This window comes from Xyrauchen texanus, chromosome 14 (genome assembly GCF_025860055.1).
Source record: "Xyrauchen texanus isolate HMW12.3.18 chromosome 14, RBS_HiC_50CHRs, whole genome shotgun sequence".
Lineage (NCBI taxonomy): Eukaryota > Metazoa > Chordata > Actinopteri > Cypriniformes > Catostomidae > Xyrauchen > Xyrauchen texanus.
The window spans coordinates 44,137,072-44,164,354 of NC_068289.1; the positions used below are offsets into that span (position 1 = coordinate 44,137,072).

At 37.5% G+C, this 27,283-nt stretch overlaps 1 protein-coding gene across 2 annotated transcripts in view; it reads left to right on the forward strand.

Annotated features, from left to right (window-relative positions):
* Positions 1–27,283, forward strand: part of LOC127654795 (histone deacetylase 4-like) — a 255,719-nt gene that overhangs the window by 118,408 nt on the left and 110,028 nt on the right. The window contains exon 1 of one of the 2 annotated variants that reach the window (XM_052142224.1): positions 13,012–13,156. The exons of the other annotated variant lie outside the window; for it this stretch is intronic. Coding sequence (XP_051998184.1) covers positions 13,153–13,156 — 4 coding nt within the window. The 5' untranslated portion in view covers positions 13,012–13,152. Of the gene's footprint in view, positions 1–13,011; positions 13,157–27,283 lie in introns of those variants that run through there. 2 annotated transcript variants of the gene reach the window in all.

The following is a 27,283-nucleotide window of genomic DNA, read 5'->3' on the forward strand; positions in this document are numbered from 1 at the left end:
TGGCTCTGCAGAAATTGTCTTACCTACACTGAGAAACACATCTAAGATGGCATGGTCCCCAGTCTCCCCTATGTGTTGGAAATTAATGATATATATATTTTTTATTATTTTAATCAGAATCATAATTTCACAAGTAGATTCAAAACTTTTAATGAAATAACTAAAAAAAAACTGTCAAATCTAGTTAAAAGAACCAAAACAATTGTGAATGCAGGAGAAATGGGCTGGCGTAAAGTTCTATATAACTTTGACATGGGACAAATTGTTATGCTGCATATGGGGCTGAGCAGCTGCTGACCGGTCTGATGTACCCTGTCCACTGTCAAAAGCACTTACAATGGGCACGTGAGGAACTGGACCTTGGAGCAGTGGAAGAAGGTCACCTGGTCTAATGACTCCCGTTTTCTGGGAAATGCTGGAAAAACGTCAATTTGACACGTGCCACCTACCTAAACATTGTTGCAGGTTAGGTACTCCCCTTCATGGCAATGGTATTCCCTGATGGCAGTGGCCTCTTTCAGCAGGATAGCCACACTGCACACATTGTGGAAATGGTTTGAGGAACATGATGGAAAGTTCAAGGTGTTGCCCTGTCCTCCAAATTCCCAAGATCCGATTGAGCATCTATGGGGTGTGCTGGACCAACAAGTCCGATCCATGGTGGCTCCACCTCGCAACTTACAGGACTTGATGGATTTGCTGCTAATGTCTTGGTGCCAGATACCACAGGGGTAAATATAACCTTCAGGGGTCTTGTAGAGTCCACGCCTCGGTGGGTTGGCGCTGTTTTGGTGGCATGCATAGGACCAACATATATATGGAGAGATGTTTTTGTGTTGTTTTTTCTTATTAGTCTTTTATTCCTCTGTATCCTGTTATTGTTTTATTTGCATATGACATATATATATATATATATATATATATATATATATATATATATATATATATATATATATATATATATATATATATATTATATACCGATCAGCCACAATATTAAAACCACCTGCCTAATATTGTGTAGGTCCCCCTCGTGCCGCCAAAACAGCACCAACCCGCATCTCAGAATTGCATTTAGAGATTCTATTCTTCTCGCCATAATTGTACAGAACAGTTATCTGAATTACCGTAGACTTCATCAAATCGAACCAGTCTGGCCATTCTCTGTTGACCTCTATCATCGACAAGGTGTTTCTATCCACAGAACTGCCACTCACTGGATGTAAATTCTAGAGACTGTTGTGTGTGAAAATCCAAGGAGATCAGCAGTTACAGAAATACTCAAACCAGCCTTAATCTGAAGTGTTCTGAAGCCTCAGTGAGGTTCAGCATCTGGCCAGAGTGAGAGTCCACAGGGAACTAGAGCTCCGCCCCTCTGCTCTTGAGTGGAGACACCATGGGGCTAATGGACCAGCACACCCACTCCCTCAAGAAGAGCTAGATAGAGCGTGATGAGCCTAAGGGACTTAGTAAATATGAAGGTCTTTCCTCCCACATGATATTAGCAGCAGAAGCCATTGATGTTGTTTTGAAATCTACGTGTGCGAGAACAAAAGGAGCGGGGGTTGAGAGCAGACCTTGAGTAAAATGAGGTGGGCTGGGCTCTTTGAACGCACCTCACAATGAATTTGACCAACGCTGGTTCCTAACCAACGCTGGTTTATCACGTCAGATATGACGTGATAAAACAGGGCTCGATAGTAAATGCCAGGGAATGCTTTGGTTTTTTTGCATTCCGGACAACATTGACTCTCAAAGTATACTCTGTGTACCTCAAGCAAATACGCGTTCGATGCAAGTGCATTACACTTTTCGTGATATTCTTTTATCACAGTCAAGAAACTGTCAGACGCGTGCTCCGACGATGCGCTAAGACGAGGACTGTCAGCTGGGCCGCATGGACAATCCGCGCAGACTGTTCTGATGACAAAATGTACGTCATGCATACTGTGCAGAAAGCGATCAGAAAAGCGGACAACCGAAATTTACTTTTGCCTCAAGGATGGCCCAATTCACTGATTGCAAGTCAAATGAATTCAGGCTTGCCACTGAAAGTGACAAAAATGCTTCTAAAATTTAAATTCTATGGGTTCAAACAATTGCATAAGCTGAAGGCTTTATAACAAAGGTAATATTTGGTAACGATTTACAACAATGTTGTATTGTTAACATTAGTTAACAACATTAGTTAACATGAACAAACATTGAACAATTTTTTAAAATATTCATTAATCTTGGTTAAAGTCATACAGACTACATATTTATTTATTGAAATAGCAGCCTTTTGCAGTTTAATATTCACATTGGGTCATGTATTGACATGATTTTCCGGAAGTAAGAAACTACTGTCAAAAAACACACACAGAAACAGAAAGGGCTTCAAAATAAAAGCTTCCGCCAAAATTAAAGCTCTATTTAAACGGAAAAAAATATAACAGAAATATATCACTTCTGCATAGTTATGTAATATTCACTGTAATATTACTATTACTGATGCTACTACTACTAATACTACTAATAATAAATCAGTAGTACTTGTATTGTATTTAAGCAATATTTCACATATGTGATGATCTCTTATGCAGCATTTTATTTAACAAAAAAATAACCCCAATATTGTATTTTGGATTGTGCTGTGAGGTTGTGTATAAAAGCGCTTCATTTGATAAAAATAATTAAATATTATGTTGAAAATGAATTGTTCTATTTTCATTTGATTAAAGTTTTAATTATTTATTTAGACATTCTTTTGATGATAAAAATTTTTTTTAACTCGCAATCGGGATGTCCATAATTTTTTATAAATGAACACTAAGTTTCATAACTGTTGTAAAAAAATGCATAGTTATTGATATCTAATACATTCAATAATGATAACAAAGAAAATTTCATTGTAAAGTGTTACCATTACATCATTTTTTAATAGATTTTATCTATTCATTTTACTCATTAAAGTAAAAAAACAAAAATAGCCTCCTTCTGCATATATTGCCCTTTAATATAATAAAATAAAATAATAATCAAAATAATGCAGTAATGAAGGGCATATTTGGAGCACTCTCCCGTAAATGAAAACAGTGTTCTAGTGTGGATGAGATGTGTAAATTTAGTAAAATTAATTTGTTTTAAATGAAAATGGATAAGTGTGTATGTGACCTTTGTAGACAGATTTATGTGAGTTGATTGTGTTTAAAGTGTATTATGTTGGAACTATTGAGAGTAGATGTGGTGTTTGTGGGAGAGTCGAACTGTCTTCTTTGAAACATGTGTGTTTGTATTTGTCTTTAAAGCTTTTTTGGCTTGAGCAGTGATACAAAAGAAGAGTCCAGAGCTATTCATAGTAGCAGTTAGCCACATTGAGCAAATAAACTGTACTACAAACTTTGCGTGAATAGCTGCAATTGTCTTGTGTTGTGGGCTAAGAATTCTCCTGTGTGTGTTTTCATGGACCAGCAATCAAAAGTTTTGAGTATTTGTCTGAATCTTGTTTATGATCGTAAAAACATTAAATTTTTTAAAGACTTGTGCATAAATTTCAGAATAAATCTAAATGTTTATTTGAAAGTAGACAAATGAATCATTGAAATAAATGATTTGAAGAGGATAGTAAAGGAAAGCATTTTAGGAAATCATGATGTTGGTTGAAAGAATGCCCAGAATTTTATACATACTTATACAGTATTTCAATTTGTGTAATTTCATAGTTTTGGACTTGACAATTATTGTAAAATGTGAACAATATTAGTAATAAAGAATGAGTAGGTAAATCCAGACTTTTGACTTTTGTAGTGTGCGTGATTTCCCTTTCCGACTTACGATTTGTAAGATGTTCGCTGGCTTAATGTTGCTCATATTTAATTCTCATCTATCAACCATTTATTCTCGTTCTGTTTTGAATGAGCTTAAGTAATTGTCTCTGGCTTCAACTTATTACACCAATGTTTCTTGTCAAGTTTGCAGGAGAATCAGACAGATTTGTGGCTCCATGGCATCACATGTTTTATTAAAATGAAATGCTGGTCTATCTGTCTCTAAATCTCAGAGGCCTGTGAGTTTGCAGCCAGACAGACTGACACACACACACACACACACACACACACACACACACACACACACACACACACACACACATATATATATATATATATTTATTTATTTATTTTTTTTTTTTTTGCAGTGTATCCCCCTCCCCTTTCTCTCTGTATTTCTGCCCCCCTAGAGGCAAGGCTCCTTGTTTATACTGTAGCATCCATCTTTTATTTATTTCTCTCATCTGTTTGGCTGGCTGCAGATTTCTGCATTCAAAACTGATCATTAGGGGAGCTGCATTATTTACCACCCTGGCCCATATCACTGTAAAAAATACAAGTAAGAAATGCAAAATAGGGAGAAAGGGGTGTATCCCATATATCCATAAGCCTGTTTTAGCATATTTAAGTTATGCAGAGTAATAAGTGACAGTAGAATTCAACCAGTTTTATTGTCAGTTATGTGACAAAACAACATGGCACAGACCACAGCGGAGATAGTCTTTGGGAGAAACGGCAACAAAACTACATCTAATATGAAACCCAATTAGGTTTTTACTTTGAAGCCTTTTTGAATCAAAAGAGTAGAGTCTTTAGTTTCATCCGATATGCCATTTTGTTTTAAATATTAGCGATTTATCGCACACTTTTAAACAAAATGTACACTAAAGTGTGCTTTACCAAAAACAATGTTCTTAGAAATATTTACTGTGCATTATCACATTGAGTATCAATGGATTCATCCAAAAGCTAAAAAAAATGGCTTTTTAGAGGAGTTAGGGTGAAAATAAGATGCATTTTGAACTAATCTAAGACCAGTGCAGACAGACAACACACTGGAGGTTAAGTCATTTACTAAATAGGGAGCAAGGGAGCACCATATAGCTAGTGCTCTGTGCAGCTATGTGCATTCACTCCTAAAATCCAACCAAAAGTTCAGTTGGTTGAACCAAAGTTGCTTTGTCGTGCTGGTCGGGAGACCTAAACAAAGAGAGAAATATTTTAATTAGCATCCCAGAGCCACAGTGTTATACTTTTAGGGGTAATCAACCTATAAATTGCTTATTTATACTGTTTCTGCATATTAGACTGGGATAGGATAAATTATTTTAACATTGGAAAAAAAATTAAACACATCATCTTTAAGGAACCACAAACCGATTAAATATACAAGTCAGATTATCTGTAGAAAATCTGTCTAATCTCTAATTTCCATTCCTGTTTTTACTCTAGTGGAAACACCATAGCCATTTCCTGCCACCTCAGTACCTACATCTTGGCAATAAAATGTCAATTAATGTTTTTCCAATGAATTTTAATATTATTTTCTATTTCTGGCCTTTTTATCAGAGCAGATCTGTTGTTAACTAAAATTATTCAGGCAGGATGGAGGAGTTTGTAGGCCATCCAGACAATCGTGGGGTGTTAATCTGTCATGGAAAAGTCTTTTCCATTCAGAATCCATGAACGGTCGGTCCTACTTTGCATGAATTGTATGACTCACTTTTTTGGCAGATATCCAGGTGAATTAAACCCAGGTGTTTTTCAATGAACACATTTGTTGTTGATCAAAGCAATCTACCTGACATCATGAATGCTGCTAGAACCCTTGCCTCTGACTCTTTCCCCACCTGATGTTTAGAGACGAGCTATTTTTGTTCAGAGCTATGTTAATATGCTTCTTATCAGTGGAATCAGTGTGCTGTGGTGAAGTGTTGGCGTCATGGGCTTGTGCCATGCTCTGATCTTTTTAGCTGAATTGCAAATAAAAATAGCTATATTGTGATATACAGCATTATCGTTATAAATTTACTCTCACTATGATATATAATTTGATCATACCCCACTCACGCTTTTGTGGTAAATTGTCCCTTTACAGTGCCAATTCCTCTTTTAAATCTCTTTAGTGCTCAGACTAACCAAAATATGAAGAGATTATTGATTACATTTTATTTTGTATATGAAGTAGAAGAGAGTGTATTTTTGTTTAGATATGATTTTTGATTGTGTTTTCTCCTTATTGTGGCCTGAGTTGAGTTTTAATGTTTCAGGCTCTTTGTAAAGGATCCAACAGCGCACTCCATTTGGGTGTTGGCCATGTGGTATTGTTTGCTTGGCGTCACTGTATGAAAGGGATCTGTTGGATAAATATTTCAGCATGCTCGCTCTCTCCCTGTTTCTCTGGTCGTATCTTTACGCACTGTGTATTGATTAACATTGAGCCCAAGTAAATGTGGCATTGATTTTTTGTTTTGTTAAGCGTCAGGCTTTACTAACATGACCTGTCAGCCGGGCCTGTCCCGTGAAGATGGACCTCCACATCCCCACCAACAGTCCCTCACTTTCTCCACCCATCAAATATATATCATGTATTTTCCATATATTCGCAATTATTTTATTGCCCATATAAAATGAAAGTTTATTTTTAAAAACACTACGGAGGATTTCTCAATTACTTTTTGGTTAGAAATTAACAAAATGGGTCAGGGTAGCTGAGCGAGCATTGATGCTGACTAACACCCCTGGAGTTCGCAAGTTCAAATGCAAGGGCTTACAACCAAATTGGTCCAGTTGCTAGGGAGTGTAGAGTCACATGGTGTAACATCCTCGTGGTCGGTATAATGTGGTTAGCTCTCGGTGGGGCGTGTGGTGAGTTGTGCCATGTCTCCGCGGTAATGCGCTCAGCAAGCCATGTGCTAAGATGCGTGGGTTGATGGTCTCAGACATGGAGGCAACTGAGATTCATCCTCCGCCACCCGGATTGAGGCGAGTCACTACGCCACCACGAGGACTTAGAGTGCATTGGCAATTGAGCATTCCAAATTGGGGAGAAATAAGTGAGAAAAAAAAAAAGGAAATTAACAAAATACTATTATTGAGCCATTACATCAGAAATCAGTGTTCGGAGTTCTTACCGTACCCCAAATAATTAGAATAAGGCTACAATAGTGATTTTGCATTTAGAGCTGTTGGGTTTGATTTGGTGGGAAATGTCAGGCTTCCATCATTTGTCCTTACATGTTCGTTTTGTCCATAAACAAAGAAAAAGAAGGTCCAGCTACTCTAGTGTGCAGGTATGCTACCTCTTCGAATGACATATTTTTCAGATCTACTTTACATCTTGCATGAGTATCTTTCATTAGTAACTCCGCAAGTAAATTGCACTTATATTTCAATGACAGTGTACCTTTTCGCAACATTATGAATCAAACAGTGAAATTGAAATCAACAATTTGCTGCTCTATATCATGTTTTTCCTCATTGCAAGTAAACCAGTTGCAAATGTCATCTGGGTTCTGTTTCTCTTACTTTGCATAGTTTTGGGGGATGAGGGCATGTCACACAACCTGTCCATGCTGACATCTTTATGATTTGGCTAGCTTCTTACAAGATACTGCAATGAATTGATAACACAAAAGAGAAGGACTGCATAAAGGCTGTAAATACCACACAGCTAGGGGTGTAACCATTCATTCGTTTTCTTGATGCATCGATTATTAATAATGCTGATACATATGCATCAATCTTAAAATATGTGTTGGTCAATAATCGATTTAAACGGCTAAACATCCAGTGAATTGTTATTTAGTGAAACAGTATTCAGCATTTTAGAAAATATTAATATAAAATTCACTACATGTGCAAACAAGAGACATGTGTGCTGTCATTCTCTAGCACGCCATGGAGCGTGCGCCCTCACAGCTCTTCCCTCACAGACGCGCGCTGCAATCTTCCATCGCCCTTCATGGGATCACGCTGCTCTCCATTCCATCTGTAATTCTCATTAAATTTTCTGTGCAGCTTTCCAAGGCTTTCGAGCACCTTCTGCCTGATCTCTCCTCAGAAAGGCCACTGACTATCTCATGAGCAAATGACAGCTCGCAACAGAGCTCTTGTCTCGAGTCAAACATTGTGCTCGAATCATTTGAAACAGCTGCCAACTCGTTGCGTGGCCACTGCTGAAATGAAATGCTTTAATTGTGGGGAAACTTAGCAGTTATTTTCCATCAGATAAAATAGTGCCATTTTACTTATAACATTGTTTTGTTGGGGACTTGGTGTGCAGAAAACATTTAAGTTGGAATCATCTGGTTGATTGCTTCTATTTCTTTGAAACTGAATATAGTCAGATAATATTACTTTAATGTTGAAATGTTTGATTAGTTCACTGATTCATAGCTCCCACAGTCATGGAAAACCTGGAAATATCATTGAATTGTAAAATTATGATTTCCAGGCCCAGAAAGGTCATGCAAATTAATAAAATCTTAAACTATTTATGAAAATTTAAAAACTTTTTATAGTGAGATGGAATATTAAAAACGTTTCCAGTTACGCTCAGCTATTGGCACATTGCACTCTTGGTTGTTTTCCAAGTAGCCTGTATATTAGGGGTGGGCCTGCGAGACCATTTGAGAAATAGTTTTAAAAGCAAAAAATGGCCTTGATTTAATTAACCTGAAAACTAATTTCCTTTCAAATAATGTTTAAAAATAAATTGAAATGATAAAAACAAAAATTATTGTATAATAGATAGACCTTTTTGTGTTTTTGGTTTGTGAGCACGTAACAGAATGCATACATTAATTTCAACCCACTATCAGAAATTGCAAACAATTGTATATGACCTGCGAATAATTTTGTAAATACTCAAATGGCCCTTAAAGGAATAAAGGTTTCCCACCCTTGCTGTATAAACAAGTATTTAGTGTGTTTTTGTTAGTTATTTTTGGTGCTATAAACAATCTTTAGTAGTTTGTCTTTTTCTTGCTTTTGACACATTAGGGGAGGTATTTTATGAATACTATATATGCAGAATAAATCATTCTGCGAAAAATAAATAAAAAAGCTTTTGAATCGAATAAGAAAGCTATGAATAGTATCAATTCACTTTCAACCCAATTATTGACAGGAATGGGTTACCGAACGGGCCAATGGGGCCAGTTCTCAGGGGCCCTTGACTACCAGGGGCCCTTTTCTGCCAGGGGGCCCTGGGCTTTAAGTTTGCACGATCCAGTTTGTTGATCCCCCTGCTCGAAAACCCATCAACAATAATATGAGTAAACTATAGTTTTGACAAGTTGTTTAGGACATCATCTTTGTGCATGACATGAGTAATTTTCCCAACAATTGTTTACAGATAGATTGTTTCACTTTTAATTGAATATATCACAATTCCAGTGGGTCAGAAGTTTACATACACTAAGTTAACTGTGCCTTTCAGCAGCTTGGAAAATTCCAGAAAATTATGTCAAGCCTTTAGACATTAGCCAATTAGCTTCTGTTAGGAGGTGTACTGAATTGGAGGTGTACCAGTGGATGCATTTTAAGGCCTACCTTCAAACTCAGTGCCTCTTTGCTTGGCATCATGGGAAAATCAAAATAAATCAATGAATATCTCAGAAAAAAATGTTTGGACCTCCTCAAGACTGGTTCATCCTTGGGAGCAATTTCCAAATGACTGAAGGTGCCACGTTCATCTGTTCAAACAATAGTACACAAGTATAAACACCATGGGACCACGCAGCCATCATACCACTCAGGAAGGAGACACATTCTGTCTCCTAGAGATGAACATAGTTTGTGTGAAAAGTGCAAATCAATCCCTGAACAACAGCAAAGAACCTTGTGAAGATTTTGGAGGAAACAGGTAGACAAGTATCTATATCCACAGTAAAATGTGTCCTATATTGACATAACCTAAACAGCTGCTCAGCCAGGAAGACACTACTGCTCCAAAACCGCCATAAAAAAGCCAGGCTACAGTTTGCAGGTGCACATGGGGACAAAGATCTTACTTTTTGGAGAAATGTCCTCTGGTCTGATGAAACAAATATTTAACTTTTTGGCCATAATGACCATCATTATATTTGGAGGATAAAGGGTGAGGCTTGCAAGCTGAAGAACACCATCCCAACGGTGAATCATGGGGGTGGCAGCATCAATATTGTGGGGGTGTTTTGCAGGGAAATGATGTGGATATACTAAAGAAACATCTCAAGGCATCAGCCAGGAATTTAATGCTCAGTTGCAAATGGGTCTTCCAAATGGACAATGACCCCAAGCATACCACCAAAGTTGTTGCAAAATGACTTAAGGACAACAAAGTCAAGGTATTGGAGTGGCCATCACAAAGCCCTGACCTCAATCAGATTTGTTGTTAGAATGGAAAAAGCACGTGCGAGCAAGGAGGCCTACAAACCTGACACAGTTACACCAGTTCTGTGTAGTGCCAAAATTCCAGTAACTTATTGTGAGAAGCTTGTGGAAGGCTACCCAAAATGTGTGACCCAAGTTAAACAATTTAAAGGCAATGCTACCAATTACTAACAAAGTGTACGTAAACTTCTGACCCACTGGGAATGTGATGAAAGAAATAAAAGCTGAAATAAATAATTCTTTCTACTATTATTCTGACATTTCATATTCTTATGAAAGTAGTAGTAAAATAAAGTAGTAATCCTAACTGACCTTAGACAGGGAATGTTTTCTACGATTAAATGTCAGGTATTGTGAAAAACTGAGTTTTAAATATTTGGCTACGGTGTGTTTGAACATCCGTCCGTCCATCCATCCATCCATCCATCCTTCAGACAAATGAACTAGGCTGGGGCTCAGGATACTAATGCCAGATTTGTTAATATGTAATTAAATTAGCTCTCTAAACCCCTCTGCTGTGTGTGTGCTCAAGTGTCCACATTCTCGTCTTGGTTATAGCGTTTGCGAAAGAAGTTAATGCTTTAAGAATTATGGGTTTAGTAATTTAGCAAAACAATGTGCTGGAGAAGATTGATGGCTGTTCAGGGTTTGAGCTCATGATCATGAAGATATTCCTGTCCGATGAGTCAGTGAATCAATGAAATGATAAACTCAAGTGGAGCCGTAAATGAGGTCTATTGATGAGCTCCCCATAAGACCAGTCTCAAATGGAAATGTTATTTATATAGTCATATGAGACGTGAGTTTTTACACTTTTTTTCCATCCTCCTGCTAGTTTAAGTTTCAGGAATATTTCACCAAACATGAAAGTTTTCATCATTTACTTACCTCATCTTAGGATTTTCTGTGGAACACACAAGATGTTTTAAAGAATGTTTACGCGTCACATTTTCATGCAATGAAAGTACAATTGTCTGTCAAAAAACACCATAAAAATATTATGAAACTAGTCGTCGTCTTCTGAAGTAAAAAAAATAGCATTGTGAGAGTAAAGTCTTCCCCCTGCTGGATCGATTCCAAGTTTGATGTCAAAAAGTGACCCCAAACACCATTAGTAATCATGTGTTTCGTAACCGATCGTGATGCACCTAATTAGAATTTGCAGAAACACATGAGATTTTAGGGCAATATTTGTTTAATTAATAATTACTTCAATTGGATTCTGTGTTGCTTCAAGTTCAGCTTTGTTTTGCCAACAGTCTTTGGCGGTCTTTCGGAGTTGGTAGTTATTTACTTAAAATAGGGACGCCGCGATTATAAGGTTTTACTATTAAACACGATTAAAAATGTTACGGTTAATTTAACTGTAAAAATTTAGTTACGGTTGAAAACAGTGAAATGCTTTATTTACCTGTGACAAAAATATGATATGTAATGTATAAATATATAATATAAAATTTTTCTTTCTTTTGCCGTTGTTGCTATGGTTTCAGACGGTGGCCGCATGGTGCCAGGTGTCGCAAACTGAACATGATTTTTCAATTCATGAGAAACCGAAGCTTAAACACACAAATTCCAAAGTATAACAGAGGAATTTAATATACCAGACTTATATCCATCAAAAAGGTGACTTAAATAGACTGTTTGGCAGCATTTAAATGACTAACTGAAGATGACGGATGTAAAACAAGCAAACAGAAGTTATAGAAAGACACATATTCTACAATTGGGACTGCCAACAACAAACTAGTATGTTTAATATTTGTAGCTGTGGTGATTTTAAAGTGATAAATTAAAGATGACACTTTTTGTCATGTTTAGGGATGCTGACAGCATGCTGTGCATTTGCATGTAGCTACTGCTAGATACTGTATGTATCAGCGAGTAAACTTGAAAAGTTTCATCTATCGTCCTCATTATTTAAAGCATTTGTTCTGTACAAATTCACCGCATTCATCAATAAATGTCAATCATGATCGGACCTTAAATCGCCTGCTGTAAGCAATGTTCCTGTTATTATGCATAGTTCAAATGTTTATTTGTGAGATGCTGTGGACCTTATTTTTACGGAGTCTGTTGCCGAATCTTTATGTTGAGGTGACTGACAGACAATGGATTGCTTTAATAAACTGATGCAGAAGAAACGAATGTTAAATGCCATGAACTACATGTTGCGCACCCACTATTCTAACCATCCCTATGCTCAAATGCTTTTTAAGCTTAAAGTCACAATCAACTTCTGTTGTATTCAGCAGTTGTGTTCTGCAGACAAAAGTCAGTCATATGGGGTTGGAATGACATGAATAAATAATAACAGAATGTTTTATTTTTGGTTGATCTTTTTTTTTTTTCTTTTTTTTTTCTAGTTTCAAATTGTTTTTTTACTTTTGAATCAAATGTTGCAAAACATCTCTTGATTTTCAAATATATTTTGCTTTGGTCTGACTGTATGATTAATCTCAGAGCTGGTTGGTTTGGTTGTAGCCTCAAAGCTCTTTATTGCATTTTTTAAATGCCTATGTTGAAAATGAATGGAGGAAAGCTACTTCCCGAACCAAGCTTTAAAAGTGGGCGTTACTTTTGCACTCCGTGTAAACATCAGAGTAGTGCACTAATGAGAGAGACAGAATCCAAGACCTTCTGTGAAACTCCCCCTGTGTTCCAGGAAACTACAGCAGTGCACATAAACACTCAGCATGCCTGCAACGACTCTGTGATGTCACCAGCGGAGAGGGCGGGAGGGAGGGAGAAAGGGGAGGGGCAAGAGTGCCGGAGTGAGATACAGACACAGCCGGAGAGAAAACAGTCAGAGAGAGAGAGAGACGGGGAATGTTAAAGACAGAGAAAGAGACAGTACGCGCTGTTACATGCGTTGCGCGCTGCTCGAGTACGCGTGTTCCCCGAGAGTGTGTACAACCCCTCCGGCTCGGTGTCTCCTGTCTCCTGGTGTGGATTTGAGGGACTGATGGGTAAGCTGGGTTTCCATACAGTGTGTCCTGAGTGTTGATATGTGTGTGTGTGTGTGTGTGGGAGATTGAGTGGGTGAACGGGTGTGCTTTATTGCATGGTGCTGAGATATGCTAACACTCTTGTGTGGGTTTGTGTTGGTGTATGTACACGCATGCTGCATCCTAGAACGGTCTTTATTGAGTGGTGAGACAGTGTTGAGAGCTTTTCAATACACTTTATTAGCAGTCCTTCATTGTATTGTGCAAAGTGTGTGTGTGTGTGTGTGAGAGAGAGATAGAGGTATTCCGCTTGGCTGTGTTTGTGGCGCAGGGTTTCTGTCCAGGACGGGCTGTCTGGTGAGGTTGGAAACGAGGGTTGGGCAGTATGCCGGTAGAAATGTGTCAAACGTGAGATTTTGATATACCGTTTATGCTCCAGTAGATGCATTTAAATAAGTGGGCAGGACCGCTTTATGGTATTTACACATGAGAGCGACAAAGAAGCAGAGAGTAAAGCGAAAATACAGAGCAGGATGTGTCCCGAACAAGTTAAGACGAAGAAGTACTATTAAAAGGTCTAATGCGAAGCGGAGTTTCATTGTTTACGGTTGCCGAGCAACATTGCAACTTGCCGCGTTAATATAGAATTAAACTGATGTGTGGTGACGGCTTCGAATGTGGCTCGTCCAATCAGAAATCAGAATCATAACCGTGTTTTGTCATTTCAGCTTTAATGTTTTGATGTGATTTGAAGCTGTTTTGCACTGATTGCATTTGTAATGAATAATTTTAACTTTAGTTTTTCATCCCTTAAATTCCAAATAAAAAGATAAAATTATCAAATGAGATAAGATACCATTCATTTGTATTTAAGTATTTCATCAGATTATCCAAAAATTGACATTACCACATGGGTATGTAATGTATCCATTTGACTATTATTGTGCTATAACATTGCTCATACTGTGATATATGATTTTGTTCATACTGCCCGGCCCTAATGGAAAGATCCAGCACACAGGAAATGTAGAAGGTGGAATGAGGAAATGGACGAGTATCAGATGAATGTGAGAGATTTGAGTTTGTTTTGTGTGGAGAGGATGTAACTTGTGAGTGTGTTTACCTTCTGGTTTGGTGTTTCCTGTTTATATTAAAGGAATAGTTCACACAAAAATGAAACTTCTGTCATTCTTACTCACCTTTATGTTGTTCCAAACCTGTGTTTTTTTTTCCATGGTGTTTTTTTTTTTTTTTTACTATAACCTAGCCGCTTCTTTCTATTTAATGAAAATTAATGGGGTCTGGGGCTGTCAAGCTCTTAAATGACACAAACGCACTATAAAAGTATTGCAAAAGTTTTCTCAACTAAGAAAGTAAGTCACACTGGTTTAGAACAGCATGATGATGAGTAAATGATGACAGAATATTCCTTTAATCCGAATTTTGGTGTCTTTTTACAGGGTTATAATTGGCAATATCATGTATCTTTGGCTGTTGTTGAAGAGGGGTTGTCATAAACGTGTAGGGTATGTGTTTAGGGTGAGCCTGATCTCATTAAATTATGTGGTGACTGTGGCGACATTTTGAGTTAAGTTATGATATAACTTAAAATTTAAGTTATGAGTTGAAATGTCCACTGAGTGGCGCTAAAAGCGAGTAAAATGTTCTCCCAAACAGGTGAGGTTTTTAAGGTAAATGCTCTATCGAGTTTAAAAAAAAAAAAAACCTACCTACCTCCCTACCCTAAACCTTAAACCTAAACCTAACCAATAGCATCATAAAAGTAAATGTGACATGAAAAGCGCAATTGATAAAGCAACAAGTCATTTTGCGGTGCTTCTATAACACTTGCGGCTCACCTGCAGTGTCCTACCTCAGTGTCATTCACATCTGAATGGGCATTTGCTAACTTGTTCTCTCTGCCTTTTAAAAGCAGATGTGACTGTCGACCAGTGCCTTCACAGAACTGCACCACATATGCAGCACTGTTTTCCTTCATGCCCTGTACATCTCTCCATTCTTCTCTTGAGTTTACTCAATCAGCATAGTCTCTGGTCCAGTTTGCAGTTTTATTCTAAGTAAGAACTGCCCATTTGGACAAGAAGTCTAGTTGATTGAAACTAAAAGCGGCCAGTCACACTTTTTAATAATTTTTTTTTATGTGCCATTTTGGTGTGGTTTTATATGGAATAGTTAATAACACAATTATAAGGCTGTACCGAAGAAAGTTCTATCCATCCAAAAGTAAGAAGTACTGATTATTTGACAGACATAACTCAAGAACAAAGTGGAATATACAGGACAGTTCTGCTTCAAATTTGCATTTCTACTTTACTTACTACTATGTACCTCAAACCAAACTCTTTCAAAATAACTTAAAAAGATTTGATACCACTAACCAGAGTCCTGCACGGGTCCTGTTTTGTAAACCCACACCTGCCCCACACCCGCACGCAGTACTTAACAGAACACCTGACTGGTTATCTGACAGCAGCACTAATTTAATTCCAAACCAACCTGACCCATTTAACATAAAATCCGCGATCCGAACCGCACCCGCATAAAAACAAATCTACTACATCAGGTAGAAGAATTATTTTTTTTTGCTCATGTCACACAAGCAATCAAACAAACATTAGGCACTCTGAGTTGGAACATTTAAGGATAATAGACACATAGCCTAACGTTGTGGTGACAGTTAACAAAAAAACTAAAAAAATAAGAGAAAGATGAACATTATTTGACATTTAAAAAAATATCCTTGGCTATTTAACCTGCAGAACGCCTGTGCCTATTGATTCTCGATCCGCACCGCAATTGACTGTAAATATTTTTCCACCCTTTACATCAAATATTAGCGGTTCACCCACCTGTGTGCAGGACTCTGAACCAGACAAGCTTTGCATTGTGCCAGCCTGTCCGATTTAGAGTTTGCCAGATTGAGAAGGTGCTTTCTACTTTTGTGCGCAATATGCATCAGTGCATTTTATCATGCAGTTGAGCAAAAATATCTCTGGTAAACGTTCAGCATTAAAAATCTAGATTATTTGTCTATTCAGGCAAATAAAGGAGCAAACAAGTGAGTATTTTGCAACAACTTCCTCCTCAATATGCTCACCCTTCTACTAGCTGGTCATTCTGGGATCCTTGAACTCTCAGGAATTAAGGACAGTCCATGGAAGCCTCTGGATGACATTATTGATTTGGTTGTTGAAATCCTGCAATCACCCTCCTGGCTTTTTCCCAGGCTGTCTCTAGGGTTCCAAGCTATACTACACCTGACCCGAGCGGGACATCTGTAATATCAATGTCATGGATTGGAAGCACAAATTAATCCTAATCCTTATCTGGGAAAGAGGTTTATGGAGGAGAGGCCAGCCGAGTCAAGCTGTTTCTTTGCTGGGGGACCTGAGGATAAAAATAGCTCCAGCTGCTGGTAGCTCCCACCATTGGAGGGTAATGCCTGTGGCATCTGGTTAGAGATGGAGTCTGGTTAAGGGCGAGAGATCTTATCTTGCAGTGGGAGAGAGAAAGATCTGACATAAGCCCCTTTTACAGTTTCTTTTTGGACCAGCTAAATTTGAACTTCAGTTATCAGTTCTTTCCGTATGAATTGGGTAATATTATTCCACCTTTTGATGATATTCTATATTAATCTTTGTTTATATATTTGTTTTGTAATTGCTTATAAAAGTGTTTTGTTTTTTTTTCAATCAGAGGAACCGTACTTTTGACCAAACAGCTGTTGTCATCCAATAGATTCAAATTGTTGATATAAGAACTGAAACAAAAGTCTAGTAAAAAATGACCTAGGTCATTTATTGTCCATGCAATGATGTCCAAGCTGTTTTTCAGTTATTTTCTAAACATTTTGTTGCAGCAAATATGCCACATAGAGACTTCCATGAATGTTTTTGAGCGATGAACCAAATAAAAAGTTGAATCATAGTTTTGACTCAATTCATTAAAAGGGGGCTGTTTGAACTACAAGTACAATACAATGCAAGTGAATGGTGGCCAGAACTTTGAAGGTCCAAAAAGCATACAAAGGCAGCATAAAACTAATCCATAAGACTCCAGTGTTTAAATCCATATCTTCAGAATTAATATGATTGGTGTGGGTGACAAACTGATCATATTAATGAAGTAAAAACTTTTTACTCTAAATTTTCTTCTGTGCCCAGTAGGTGGCGATATGCACAAAGGCCTGTACATTTTGGATGCAACTATGTACGAACTATGTACTTGTGTAGAGTATGTCTTGCATTTAACGCACTAGTAGTCGAGTCACGTGACAATGAATAAACGGTCTTGATGTACACTTTAAGAAACCGAATAGCCCAAACTAATGTGCTTTGTATTCATTGCGATATTCACAATGTTGCTTAATATTGGATTGACAGTTAAATCATTGTGATTTATACTGTAACATAATTCAACAATCATGTAATTCATCAATTTATTAAAGGAAATTGTTTGTTTAGATTCAAAATGAAATTGGAAGTAAATTATTCATACTAGAATTCCATTGTTTGCCCATCATCCTTTTGAGGACTTGATGTTGACCCCTTGAACTTACCCTAATGAGAGTGACGGTTAGGTCAGGACTTGCTGGTGGATTGCTGTCACCCGTTTCAATGAGCGTGAGGACTGTATTGTGCAAAGGCACTTAAGCGTGCTAGCCAAACCGGAGTGGGTTTATATAATCCCATCGGTATGGTGGTCCGCTAACTTGGGTAATTGCTGATGGCAAGGTTTGTGAGATTGGCTATACATTAGCCTATGTTTACTGTAAACACGTCATGTTTGATTACCGTTTGAGCTTTTTAGGGGCCCCCACATTCAGAAATAGGTATGGTATGAAGGACAGCATTCAAGTTGACGTATTCGGTGGGATTGCGTGTCTCCGCATTCATAGCATGCACTCTGTTTGTTTTGCTGTTGGCTGCCTCTAAGTGGATCGGTGAAGTTGATGATGCCGTGAGATTCAACAGACACGCCTCTGATAGCGGTCAGGTCTCTTTTGACAGTGCATCTCAATGTACATCTCTTAAAGCTGTGATTACTGTGCACTCCCAGCATGAGAGGCTGTAATTGTTTATTCATCCCAAGCCTCCGATTAAAGCGTGCGTGCCAGTGTCCAGTGGTTTTCTCTGCACTTGAAGTAATGGAATACATTTCAAGGCCTGTGAGTAGAACCCCATTCGTCAAGGTGGACAAGTTAGCGGAGCATTTAGATAGTACTTTGAGCTTCAGGTCAAAAATACCATTTTTATTTTATTTTCTTATTTCTTTTCGCATTTCCATGAATAGGAAACAACCATTATATTTCTTAAAATGGTGATTAGAGGTCTTGACCATTTTGATTATATCCAACAATTAAAATCATACAGCAAAATCATGTTTGACATCTTTTGAATTTATTTTCAATAAATATTTTGTACAAATATTTTAACAGTTTCTGAATCACTTTATAGCTGGTTCATCAGTAAACAAAATTGCGCCCACATGGTCAGCTTCACAGTTGCTCTCGCAACGTCCAGATAAATCTGGATACATTTGAATATGCCGTTTTTTATTTTGAAACGCTCTGTTCACACTGCCGTTTTGATGCATTTTCCAAAAGTTGCTTGTCCACAGTAACATGTATGAAAATGCTTAAATCCCCTTACTGCGCATGTGGAAAATCACCGTTCCATGTATGGGCTGAAACCACCATTGTCTTCGTGTTTCGTCGCTGTTCAGCAATTCCGAGTAAACTTTGCATAGTTTATGAAGGAATGCAATGTGAAGGTTTTACAAAGTAACATTTATCTTTAACAATGCTCACAAAGTGGGGGCCTGGGTAGCTCAGCGAGTATTGACGCTGACAACCAACCCTGTAGATCGTGAGTTAGAATCCCAGGGCGTGCTGAGTGACTCCAGCAAGGTCTCTTAAGCAACCAAATTGGCCTGGTTGCTAGGGAGGGTAGATTCACATGGGTAACCTCCTCATGGTCACTATAATGTAATTCGCTCTCGGTCGGGCGCGTGGTGAGTTGTCCGAGGATGCCGCGGTGGATGGCGTGAAGCCTCCACATGTGCTATGTCTCAGCGGTAACACGCTCAACAAGCCACGTAATAAGATGCAAAGGTTGACGGTCTCAGACGCGGAGACAACTGAGATTCGTCCTCCACCACCCAGATTGAGGCGAGTCACTACGCCACCACGAGGACTTTGAGCGCACTGGAAATTGGGCATTCCAAATTGGGGAGCGAGAGAAAAAAGAAAAAACAATGCTCACAAATTGAATAACTGGCACAATAATGCTGCTAGATTGCATCATCATTTTCAGATATCTCCGTCTTCCCCGTCCACACTACAACGCGAAGATGGCCTTTTCAAATTTATCCACGTATGGTATTTCAAAAAGCTGTTTTGCTCTCATAAATCCATTTCCGTGTGGACAGAAGGCCAAAACGTAGAGAAAAAGATGCATTTTCAAATTAAAACGTATTAGTGTGGACGTGGCCTAGAAGCATGAAAAACAAAGCTGTTATTCATATGTTGATTAAATTATGCACAGAAGTGAGCGCAAGACTTGTCTGTGATTGGTTGCAATGCTCAACCACTGCAAAAACACATGGTAAATAGAACATTGTGGCAGCTATAATTGTCCAATGAATTTTGCAGCTCTAATTCAGGCCCTATTTTGTAACCTATTGGTAAGAAAAATGCTTTTTGACATTGTCTTCCAGTGAAAATAAAATTGTCTTACAGATCATAGCATGAGCCAGGGGATGGTAAGAGCATCTATTGATTTCAGTAGCGATGTACACTATTAGTCTTAAAAGATACAAACACGTTTCAGTATCTGAACCTTAATGGGAGCTGCATCCTGTTGGTTGAATTATGATTATCTCATTATTGTACAAGGCCAGATGTGTGGTCGGTGCCAAGTGAGGACAGCTATGTGGAAGAGCTGAGTGTATATGGCTTTTACTTAAGTGGCTGTTTATTCTTAAAGTGACTTTAAAAAAAAAAAAGCTCCTCTAGCTGATGGGGTTTGGCTTGTAGCCTGTGTGGATTTAATGTTCAGGGGCTGCTGCATTCAGGGGTCATTAAAACCACCCTACTGGTAAACAAACACTAATACCACGGCAACCCCAATAATGTCATAATGACCTCATAAGCGACTCTGTGTCTTGTTTTTATTTAAAGGCTGAAAAGGTGGAAAACTGAATATGGCAAAGACCACACCTCTTTCTCTCATTCTTTCTCTCTCTCTCTCTCTCTCTCTCTCTCTCTCTCTCTCTCTCTCTGTCCCTATCTTTTGACATTATATTTAGATTGACATTTATGCACGTTTTCACATGTAATTCCCATCATTCTCAAAAGTGATTCTCATTCGTATCTCATTAATGTATAAGACTAATTAGTAATCTGTCATCATCTTTTTTCTTTTGTATCATTTATACCATGATGTATAAATGCTTTACATTTCATTTTATGTTTTAATGCAGTCTATTCATTCTGCTCCGTATGAATGGACATTCATTTACATGCTTACATTGATCAGTTATTGTGCGACGGTAACCTGCCAACAAATGGACATATTTATGAGCATTCTTGCATAGTGTCTCTGGGGAAATAGGAAAACAAGTGAGTCATGCCATTTGTAGTCAATGTTTATGGATAAGATGGCTTACCCAGGGCTATTTATAGTTCCTGCTGTTTGGAATGGCAAAATCTCAATCATAACACTTTCTTTCTCCTTTACTCCTTTTTCTCTTCTCTTTCCATGACCATGTTTTCATGCACATATTAATCGAAATTATCGAAATAATATTGTGTCATTAGGGCCCTATGAAATCAGTTTTTATTTTTTCCAAATTCCATGTTTTCCATTTTTCCCCCCTGTATTCCCTATTTTTAAGTTTAATCAAATGTTGCAGTGCAGTATCAAAAAGTCTAATTAAAATGAATAAATATAATTTTAATTAAATTAAAAACAAAACAATAATTTTTCAAAATACCATTATATTATTTTTTCAAATTAAGCGCTTCCTTAGAGATCCTAACAGCACAATCCAAAACACATTATTGGAGTTATTTATTTATTTTTTGTCAAATAGAGTGCTGCCATGCAGAGAATTAATAAAAGCATTGATGAAAACTTGTAAGCAGTATAACTGCATTCTTGGTTGTGAGATTATGCTTAAATATAATGTAATTATTAGTAGTATTTATAACTACATTGAATATTGCATTTTACAGTACAGTAGTAGTATATTTCTCTCACCATTTCTTCAGTTTCAGTGGTCAAGATAATTTCAGCTTTCATTTTGGTGGAAAGCCGAATGAAGCTAGGGATGCATCGATCTGATACTGAAGCTGAAGCTTTTAGACAGATTGGGTATCAGTCCGACGAGCCCGATCCAAATCTGATATTATTTGTCATGTCCGTTACTTTCAAGCTCCAAAAATGACATAAAAGGACCATAAAAACACCATTAATGTAGTTCATATGAGTCGTGCATTTTATTACAAGTCACTTGAAGATGTGCGATTAGCTCTGTGAATCACAAAAGTCTGTGTTAATAAGTAAATATATAGTATGTGCAATGCCAGTGCATTAGTGAATGGTGCTGCTCTGTTGACACAAACTCAAGCACAGGCTGGTGATGCACTTGCGGCTATTTTTAACCTTCACAGCGGTGCGCAATATTTGAGCGCTACTCAGGAACAACATCTCAGATGTAGATGCTCAATAGTTCAGTTCACTTGCCTACAAACAGACACATACAGGACTTCCTGGAGAGTTCAGAATGTCAAAATAAAAGCATTTATTAAGAGGGTTTAAAAAGTGCACAATTTAAATATATTACTGTTGTATTTAAAATTTTAATGAAAAATCAATAATAATAATATTAATAACAATTTATTATTATTGTCATCATTAGTATTTGTTTACAATTTATAACAATATTTAAGTTGATTGGGTCCAAAAAATAACTGTCTGAATGAAAAGTGGACTGATGTTTTACAACTAAACTGAACCAAAAAGAGATCTGAATCCTTTAAAGTCCAGATGCAAGTTGAAACATTTTGGGCAAAAAAAGAAAGATAAAAGGCAAAAATAAAACACTGGTTTCTTTTCTACTAAAGACTTTTGCTGCTACATTATCCAGTATACTAGTTAATAATACAGTGTTTCTTAATAAGCTATACATTTATATTGAAATAATGTGTAGTTAGAGGTTTGTGTTTCTTAACATATTAAAGAGTTCTCCAAATTAGTTACAATAATGTAAAGATATTCTAAACTGATTATGCAAAAAAACAACACTGGTATCAGCTTGGGATCATTATCGGCCGATACTGAGATTTCCGATACCGTAATCTGATTGTAAGAGAAAAAGTGGTATCGGTGCATCACTAGCATTTGAGTTGGTATGTTTTTGATGACAGCTTCACACCTCTGGATAAGGCATTCAAAATATGGCTTAAATATGCTTATTAAATTTAAAAAGGCTGTGATTTAATTATATGATTATATAGTCTGCATGTGCTGCACGCTTCAAGCTTAATGCACACTCTGCTGTCTGTAACATATTACAATACAGAGGTAGGGCTGACTACGTCGACAATAAAAAATTGTCGACAAAATGTTTTGTTGTTGAATAATCGTTTGATCTCATTCAATGTAACATGAGATCATATGACACTCTAAAGATGACGTGAGAGAGGAGCACAGCAGCTCGTGCCTGACTGAGGAGAGGAAGAAAACACATGTCCAGATCGTGAAATAAAGCAGAGCCGGATCTGTCATTCCATTTAAGCAAAACCTGCATGTCAGAGCATCTAAAAAGCAAATAACCTGACATTATATCTTTAATGCATCCTTTATTAAAGTTAAAATAATAAGGAAGTGCATCATAAACAAACTTCAAAAATGGCATTTCTCTGTGCGGTCAGCGCCACGTCTAACTGCACCTGACTGAAGCAGCCTCTGGCGCGGGGACGAATCATAATATACTGTAGCCTATGTGTCACGTGTGTACCTTATTGTGAAGTAAATCGTGATACACAGCTTGATTAAGAAGATAGAGTTTGTTTTTGTGAGTTAAAGATGGATCGAAGTGAAACTAAAGGTGAGTGTAGTCTTAGCCCAATGTACACGGCAACAACGTTTTTGATCAGTCTTTTTTGGCTTGTTTTCCAAAAATAGTATCTAAAACTCATTTAAAACAGCATACTTTTACATTAGTAGCTATAGTGCAGAAGAAAGAAATTTATTGGAGAATGCTGAATACAATATTTAAATATGTTTAAAATATCTAAATACAGCCTACTTAAAACAAGATACATTTACCTGAGAAGCAACACATACGACATTTACACTTGCTTTTAGAGAATATGTGGAAAACAAGACAAAAATAGGATTTTTTTGCAGTGAATTTTTGATTAATTAAACTTTCCTTGGAATTCAGTGAATGTCGTTTAAAGGTATTTTTAAAAGATGATTTTGTCCTATTTATTGATTGTAAGCACATTTAATACAACCTTTTAAGTCTAGGTACAAGCTGAATAGTCGGTTAAGAACGAATGATTAATCGTGGCAATAATCAACCGAATAGTCGAAGAATCGTTCAAATAATCGTTAGATTAGTTGATTATCACTATAATCGTTAGATGCAGCCCTATACAGAGGGCACGTGATGCTTATGATGAGGTGTTATCAGTGTAAGCGCACAGTACATTCAGACTGCATATTTATATAATTAAATCTCAACCTTTGTGGTTTGATCATCATACTAGGACATATCATGATTTTAACTGGTTTTCCGCATTGTTGCGTTTTCGCTTTAAGATTTTATTTATTTTTTTATTCCATAAAGACATTTTTTTTACAGCTTATAAACCCTATTCTTTTTTCTCAGGACTTTTACTCAATACATATTTGGTATGTGATTGACACACTGTTTGTTGTATTCTACTTGACTTTCCGATCTGTACGATTTTTTTACCTTTTGTTTGACAGTTGTGGTGTACAGTAGTAAATCATCATATTTCATGACAAAAATTTCCCCCTGTTGCAAGCCCTGAATTCTGTAGGAAACACTGACTCACACTTTTGGTATATGATGCATAAAGGGGTGCTGAAGTCAACTGATTTTAGTAAAAGACCTACCTATCTTTGTATAAAAACTATGGTTATTTTTTAAATGTAGTGTTGCTGTAAAATCATAGGTGAAATTTTTAATTATGACCCTATTCTTGAAAATAGTGGATTACTGAATAAATATTGAGCCATGGCATTTCAAGTTTTGGCTTTGATCATCATTTATGTTTATTTGTCTTAAAAGAAAAAAATTAAAGCAAAGGGAAGTTTCTGAAAATTGTCTGAAATGTGGTCGATATAACATGAAATATTACGATTATGGAAACAATTTTCATAACCCAATTAAGGTAATGTAAATGTTTCTCGAAATCCAAACAATACAGCTGGGATGCACCTGTATTAACCAAAAGTTTGTGTCATGTGAATTCCTGATTCAGAATATCTGAGCAAAACCATTTAGATTTTTAGATTGTCTTTCTCACATCTTGGTACCATGGCTTGACTACTGAAGGCATTACTATAATGGCCTCCTCTTCTTACTCTGAAGATGGTCATTCCAGATTGTCCACCCTGCTCTGGAAGCTGGTCCGTGATCGTCAGTATGGCCAGTATCTATGGGACAGAACAAATGCTCCTTTATTCCTACGAGCGTGGCCTGCGAAAAACTGTGGATCCATTGACGCAATGAGCACGCAGCTCTGATGCTTCCTCACACCTCGGAATACCAACATGGGTCAAGGGGTCAGCCATGGATGCTGGCCTGTAGAGGGAGGGCCCGGAGCCACACTGTGCTTTTCAGGAAAGTCCCTTGTGTGCGATTTAGGCGAAAGTAATGGAAAAGATCAGATTTTTATTCATAGATTTCTTTATTGTATTTTAAAGTTTCATTTGTTGTCACTGTCTTGCTGCTTGTTTTAAGGCCAATTCACCCCAAGTTCAATGCTACTAGATGACATGAAAGTGTAAAATTTTCCAGGGCTCCCAGTCATGAAAAAGCTGGAAATATCTGGAAATGTTTAAATATTGTTGACTTTGCCAGGCCTGGAAAAGTCATGGAAATCAATACAATTCTAAAATGTCCTGGAAAAGTAATTGAAATTTCTAAGGTGAATATAAAATGTTTCTAGTTATGTTCTGTTTTAAAGTATTTAAGCAGCTAGAAGTTGCTGTTTGTGATATTTTTAAATATAGAAATATTTTTAATTATATAATACAATTTAAATCCTTATCCAGTAATCACAAAGAACTGGAAATTCATTAGTCACATTATGTGGGAACCCTGATAAAAAAACAAAAATAATAATAAAAAAAAATGAATCAGATGATGAATTTCATCATTCACTAAAAGCATTCGAAAAATGTTCTTTCTATAAATGCTAGGGTATGCTTTGTTTTTTCAGAATTTTCTGCACTGATTTTAGAAGAGAATCTGCAGATATATGTGGAATGTATTTAAAATGGTATGTTGGAAGCAGATATGACAGTACCTCACTTTTAATGGTAGCTTAAAGCAGCATTAAATTAGCTAAAGTATTTAATATTTATACAAACACACGAGAAGTGGAGGATGTGCAAGACTTTGTGAATTCAATTCTGTGGAATTATGCAGTAAAATGCAGAGCTTGCTGTGGAATTCTGCAGATTTCATGTGAACCTGCCCGTACGTTCTGTCTGGTTTTAGTGAGCATTGTCGGTCTGAATGCTATTGTTTTAGGCAGGATCATATTGCCGCATAGATGCGTCTGGGCATGCCCTCTCCAGGACTGCACCTGCACTCATTTCCTGCGACTAACTTAAATATGATGCATTGCTGATGGATAGTAGTGCAGAGTGCTCACTGTCCCAGGATGCATCACTCTTCACAAGGTACATGGTGTAAGGGTTGGCTGCTGCATTCATGGCCTTGGTGAATCAATCTCCTTCAGTCCATGCTGTATATTGTGTGGGTGAATGGCATGTCGGTGTGCATGTTGACTCTGCTTGTCAGCAAATCCCTTTTTACAGAACTAGTGTTGCAGGGATACGCTTATATTGCATCATTCTAATGGGGAAGATATACAGCATGCAAATAAATGTCCCCAACATGCTCCCTAACAATAACACACCAGACCATGGCTGTTATTAATGTCCTAACAGGCTCCCAAAGTGTTTGCCAAGTCCTTGGAGAGCACAGCAAATACTGGGATTAGCCCCAGCCGTTGGTTTGCAAACTCCAAACGCAAATGTTACCTAATCCTCCCTGCCTGAAATAATTACCCTAGTAAACAAACTGCATCTGAAGTTTACTGAAAGGGAAGGCTGATTCTACATCAGCACACCCTCCGTGCTGAATTGGGGGTGCTGACGGGATAGATTTTAGAGCGCTTAGCTTGAGCCAGTGTGACTTTTTGGGTTTGGGGGCAGGGCTGGTTGATTCACAGCTCTCACAGATAGGAAAAAGAAAGAGAAATGCCACCCGCAACCCTTGCGGTCAAGTCAAGTTCACAATAGCTTTAGGGCTGTACAATTAATTTAATAAATAACTGAGATTAGAGAATCAGAAAGAGCTTTAATGCCATGTGTGCTCACGTACACAAGGAATTTTGTTTGGTGATATGAGAAACAAGCAAGTGCACACAGAACATTACAATGAGACACAGAATATAAAACAAGACAAGAGTATAAATAGACATTTCTCCTGAAGTTCTCTTTCATCTCCACTGTTTTGAGCACATTCAGCTCAAGGTTGTTGTCACCGCACCAGACAGCCAGCTGTTCAACCTCCCATCTGTATGCAGATTTGTCATCGTCGCAGATGAAGCCAATGGCTGTGGTGTCGTCTGCATACTTTAGAAGCATGACAGAGGGGTCCTTTGCAGTGCAGTCATTCGTGTACAAGGAGAAGAGCAGTGGATAGATAACGCATCCCTGAGGAGCACCAATAGTGAGGGTCCTGGATGTGATTTTCCCCTGTCTAACTAGTTACTGCTTATCTGTCAGAAAGCTATTGATCCACCGACAGATTGTGGTTGGCATAGAGAGCTGGGTCAGTTTGGTTGAGAGA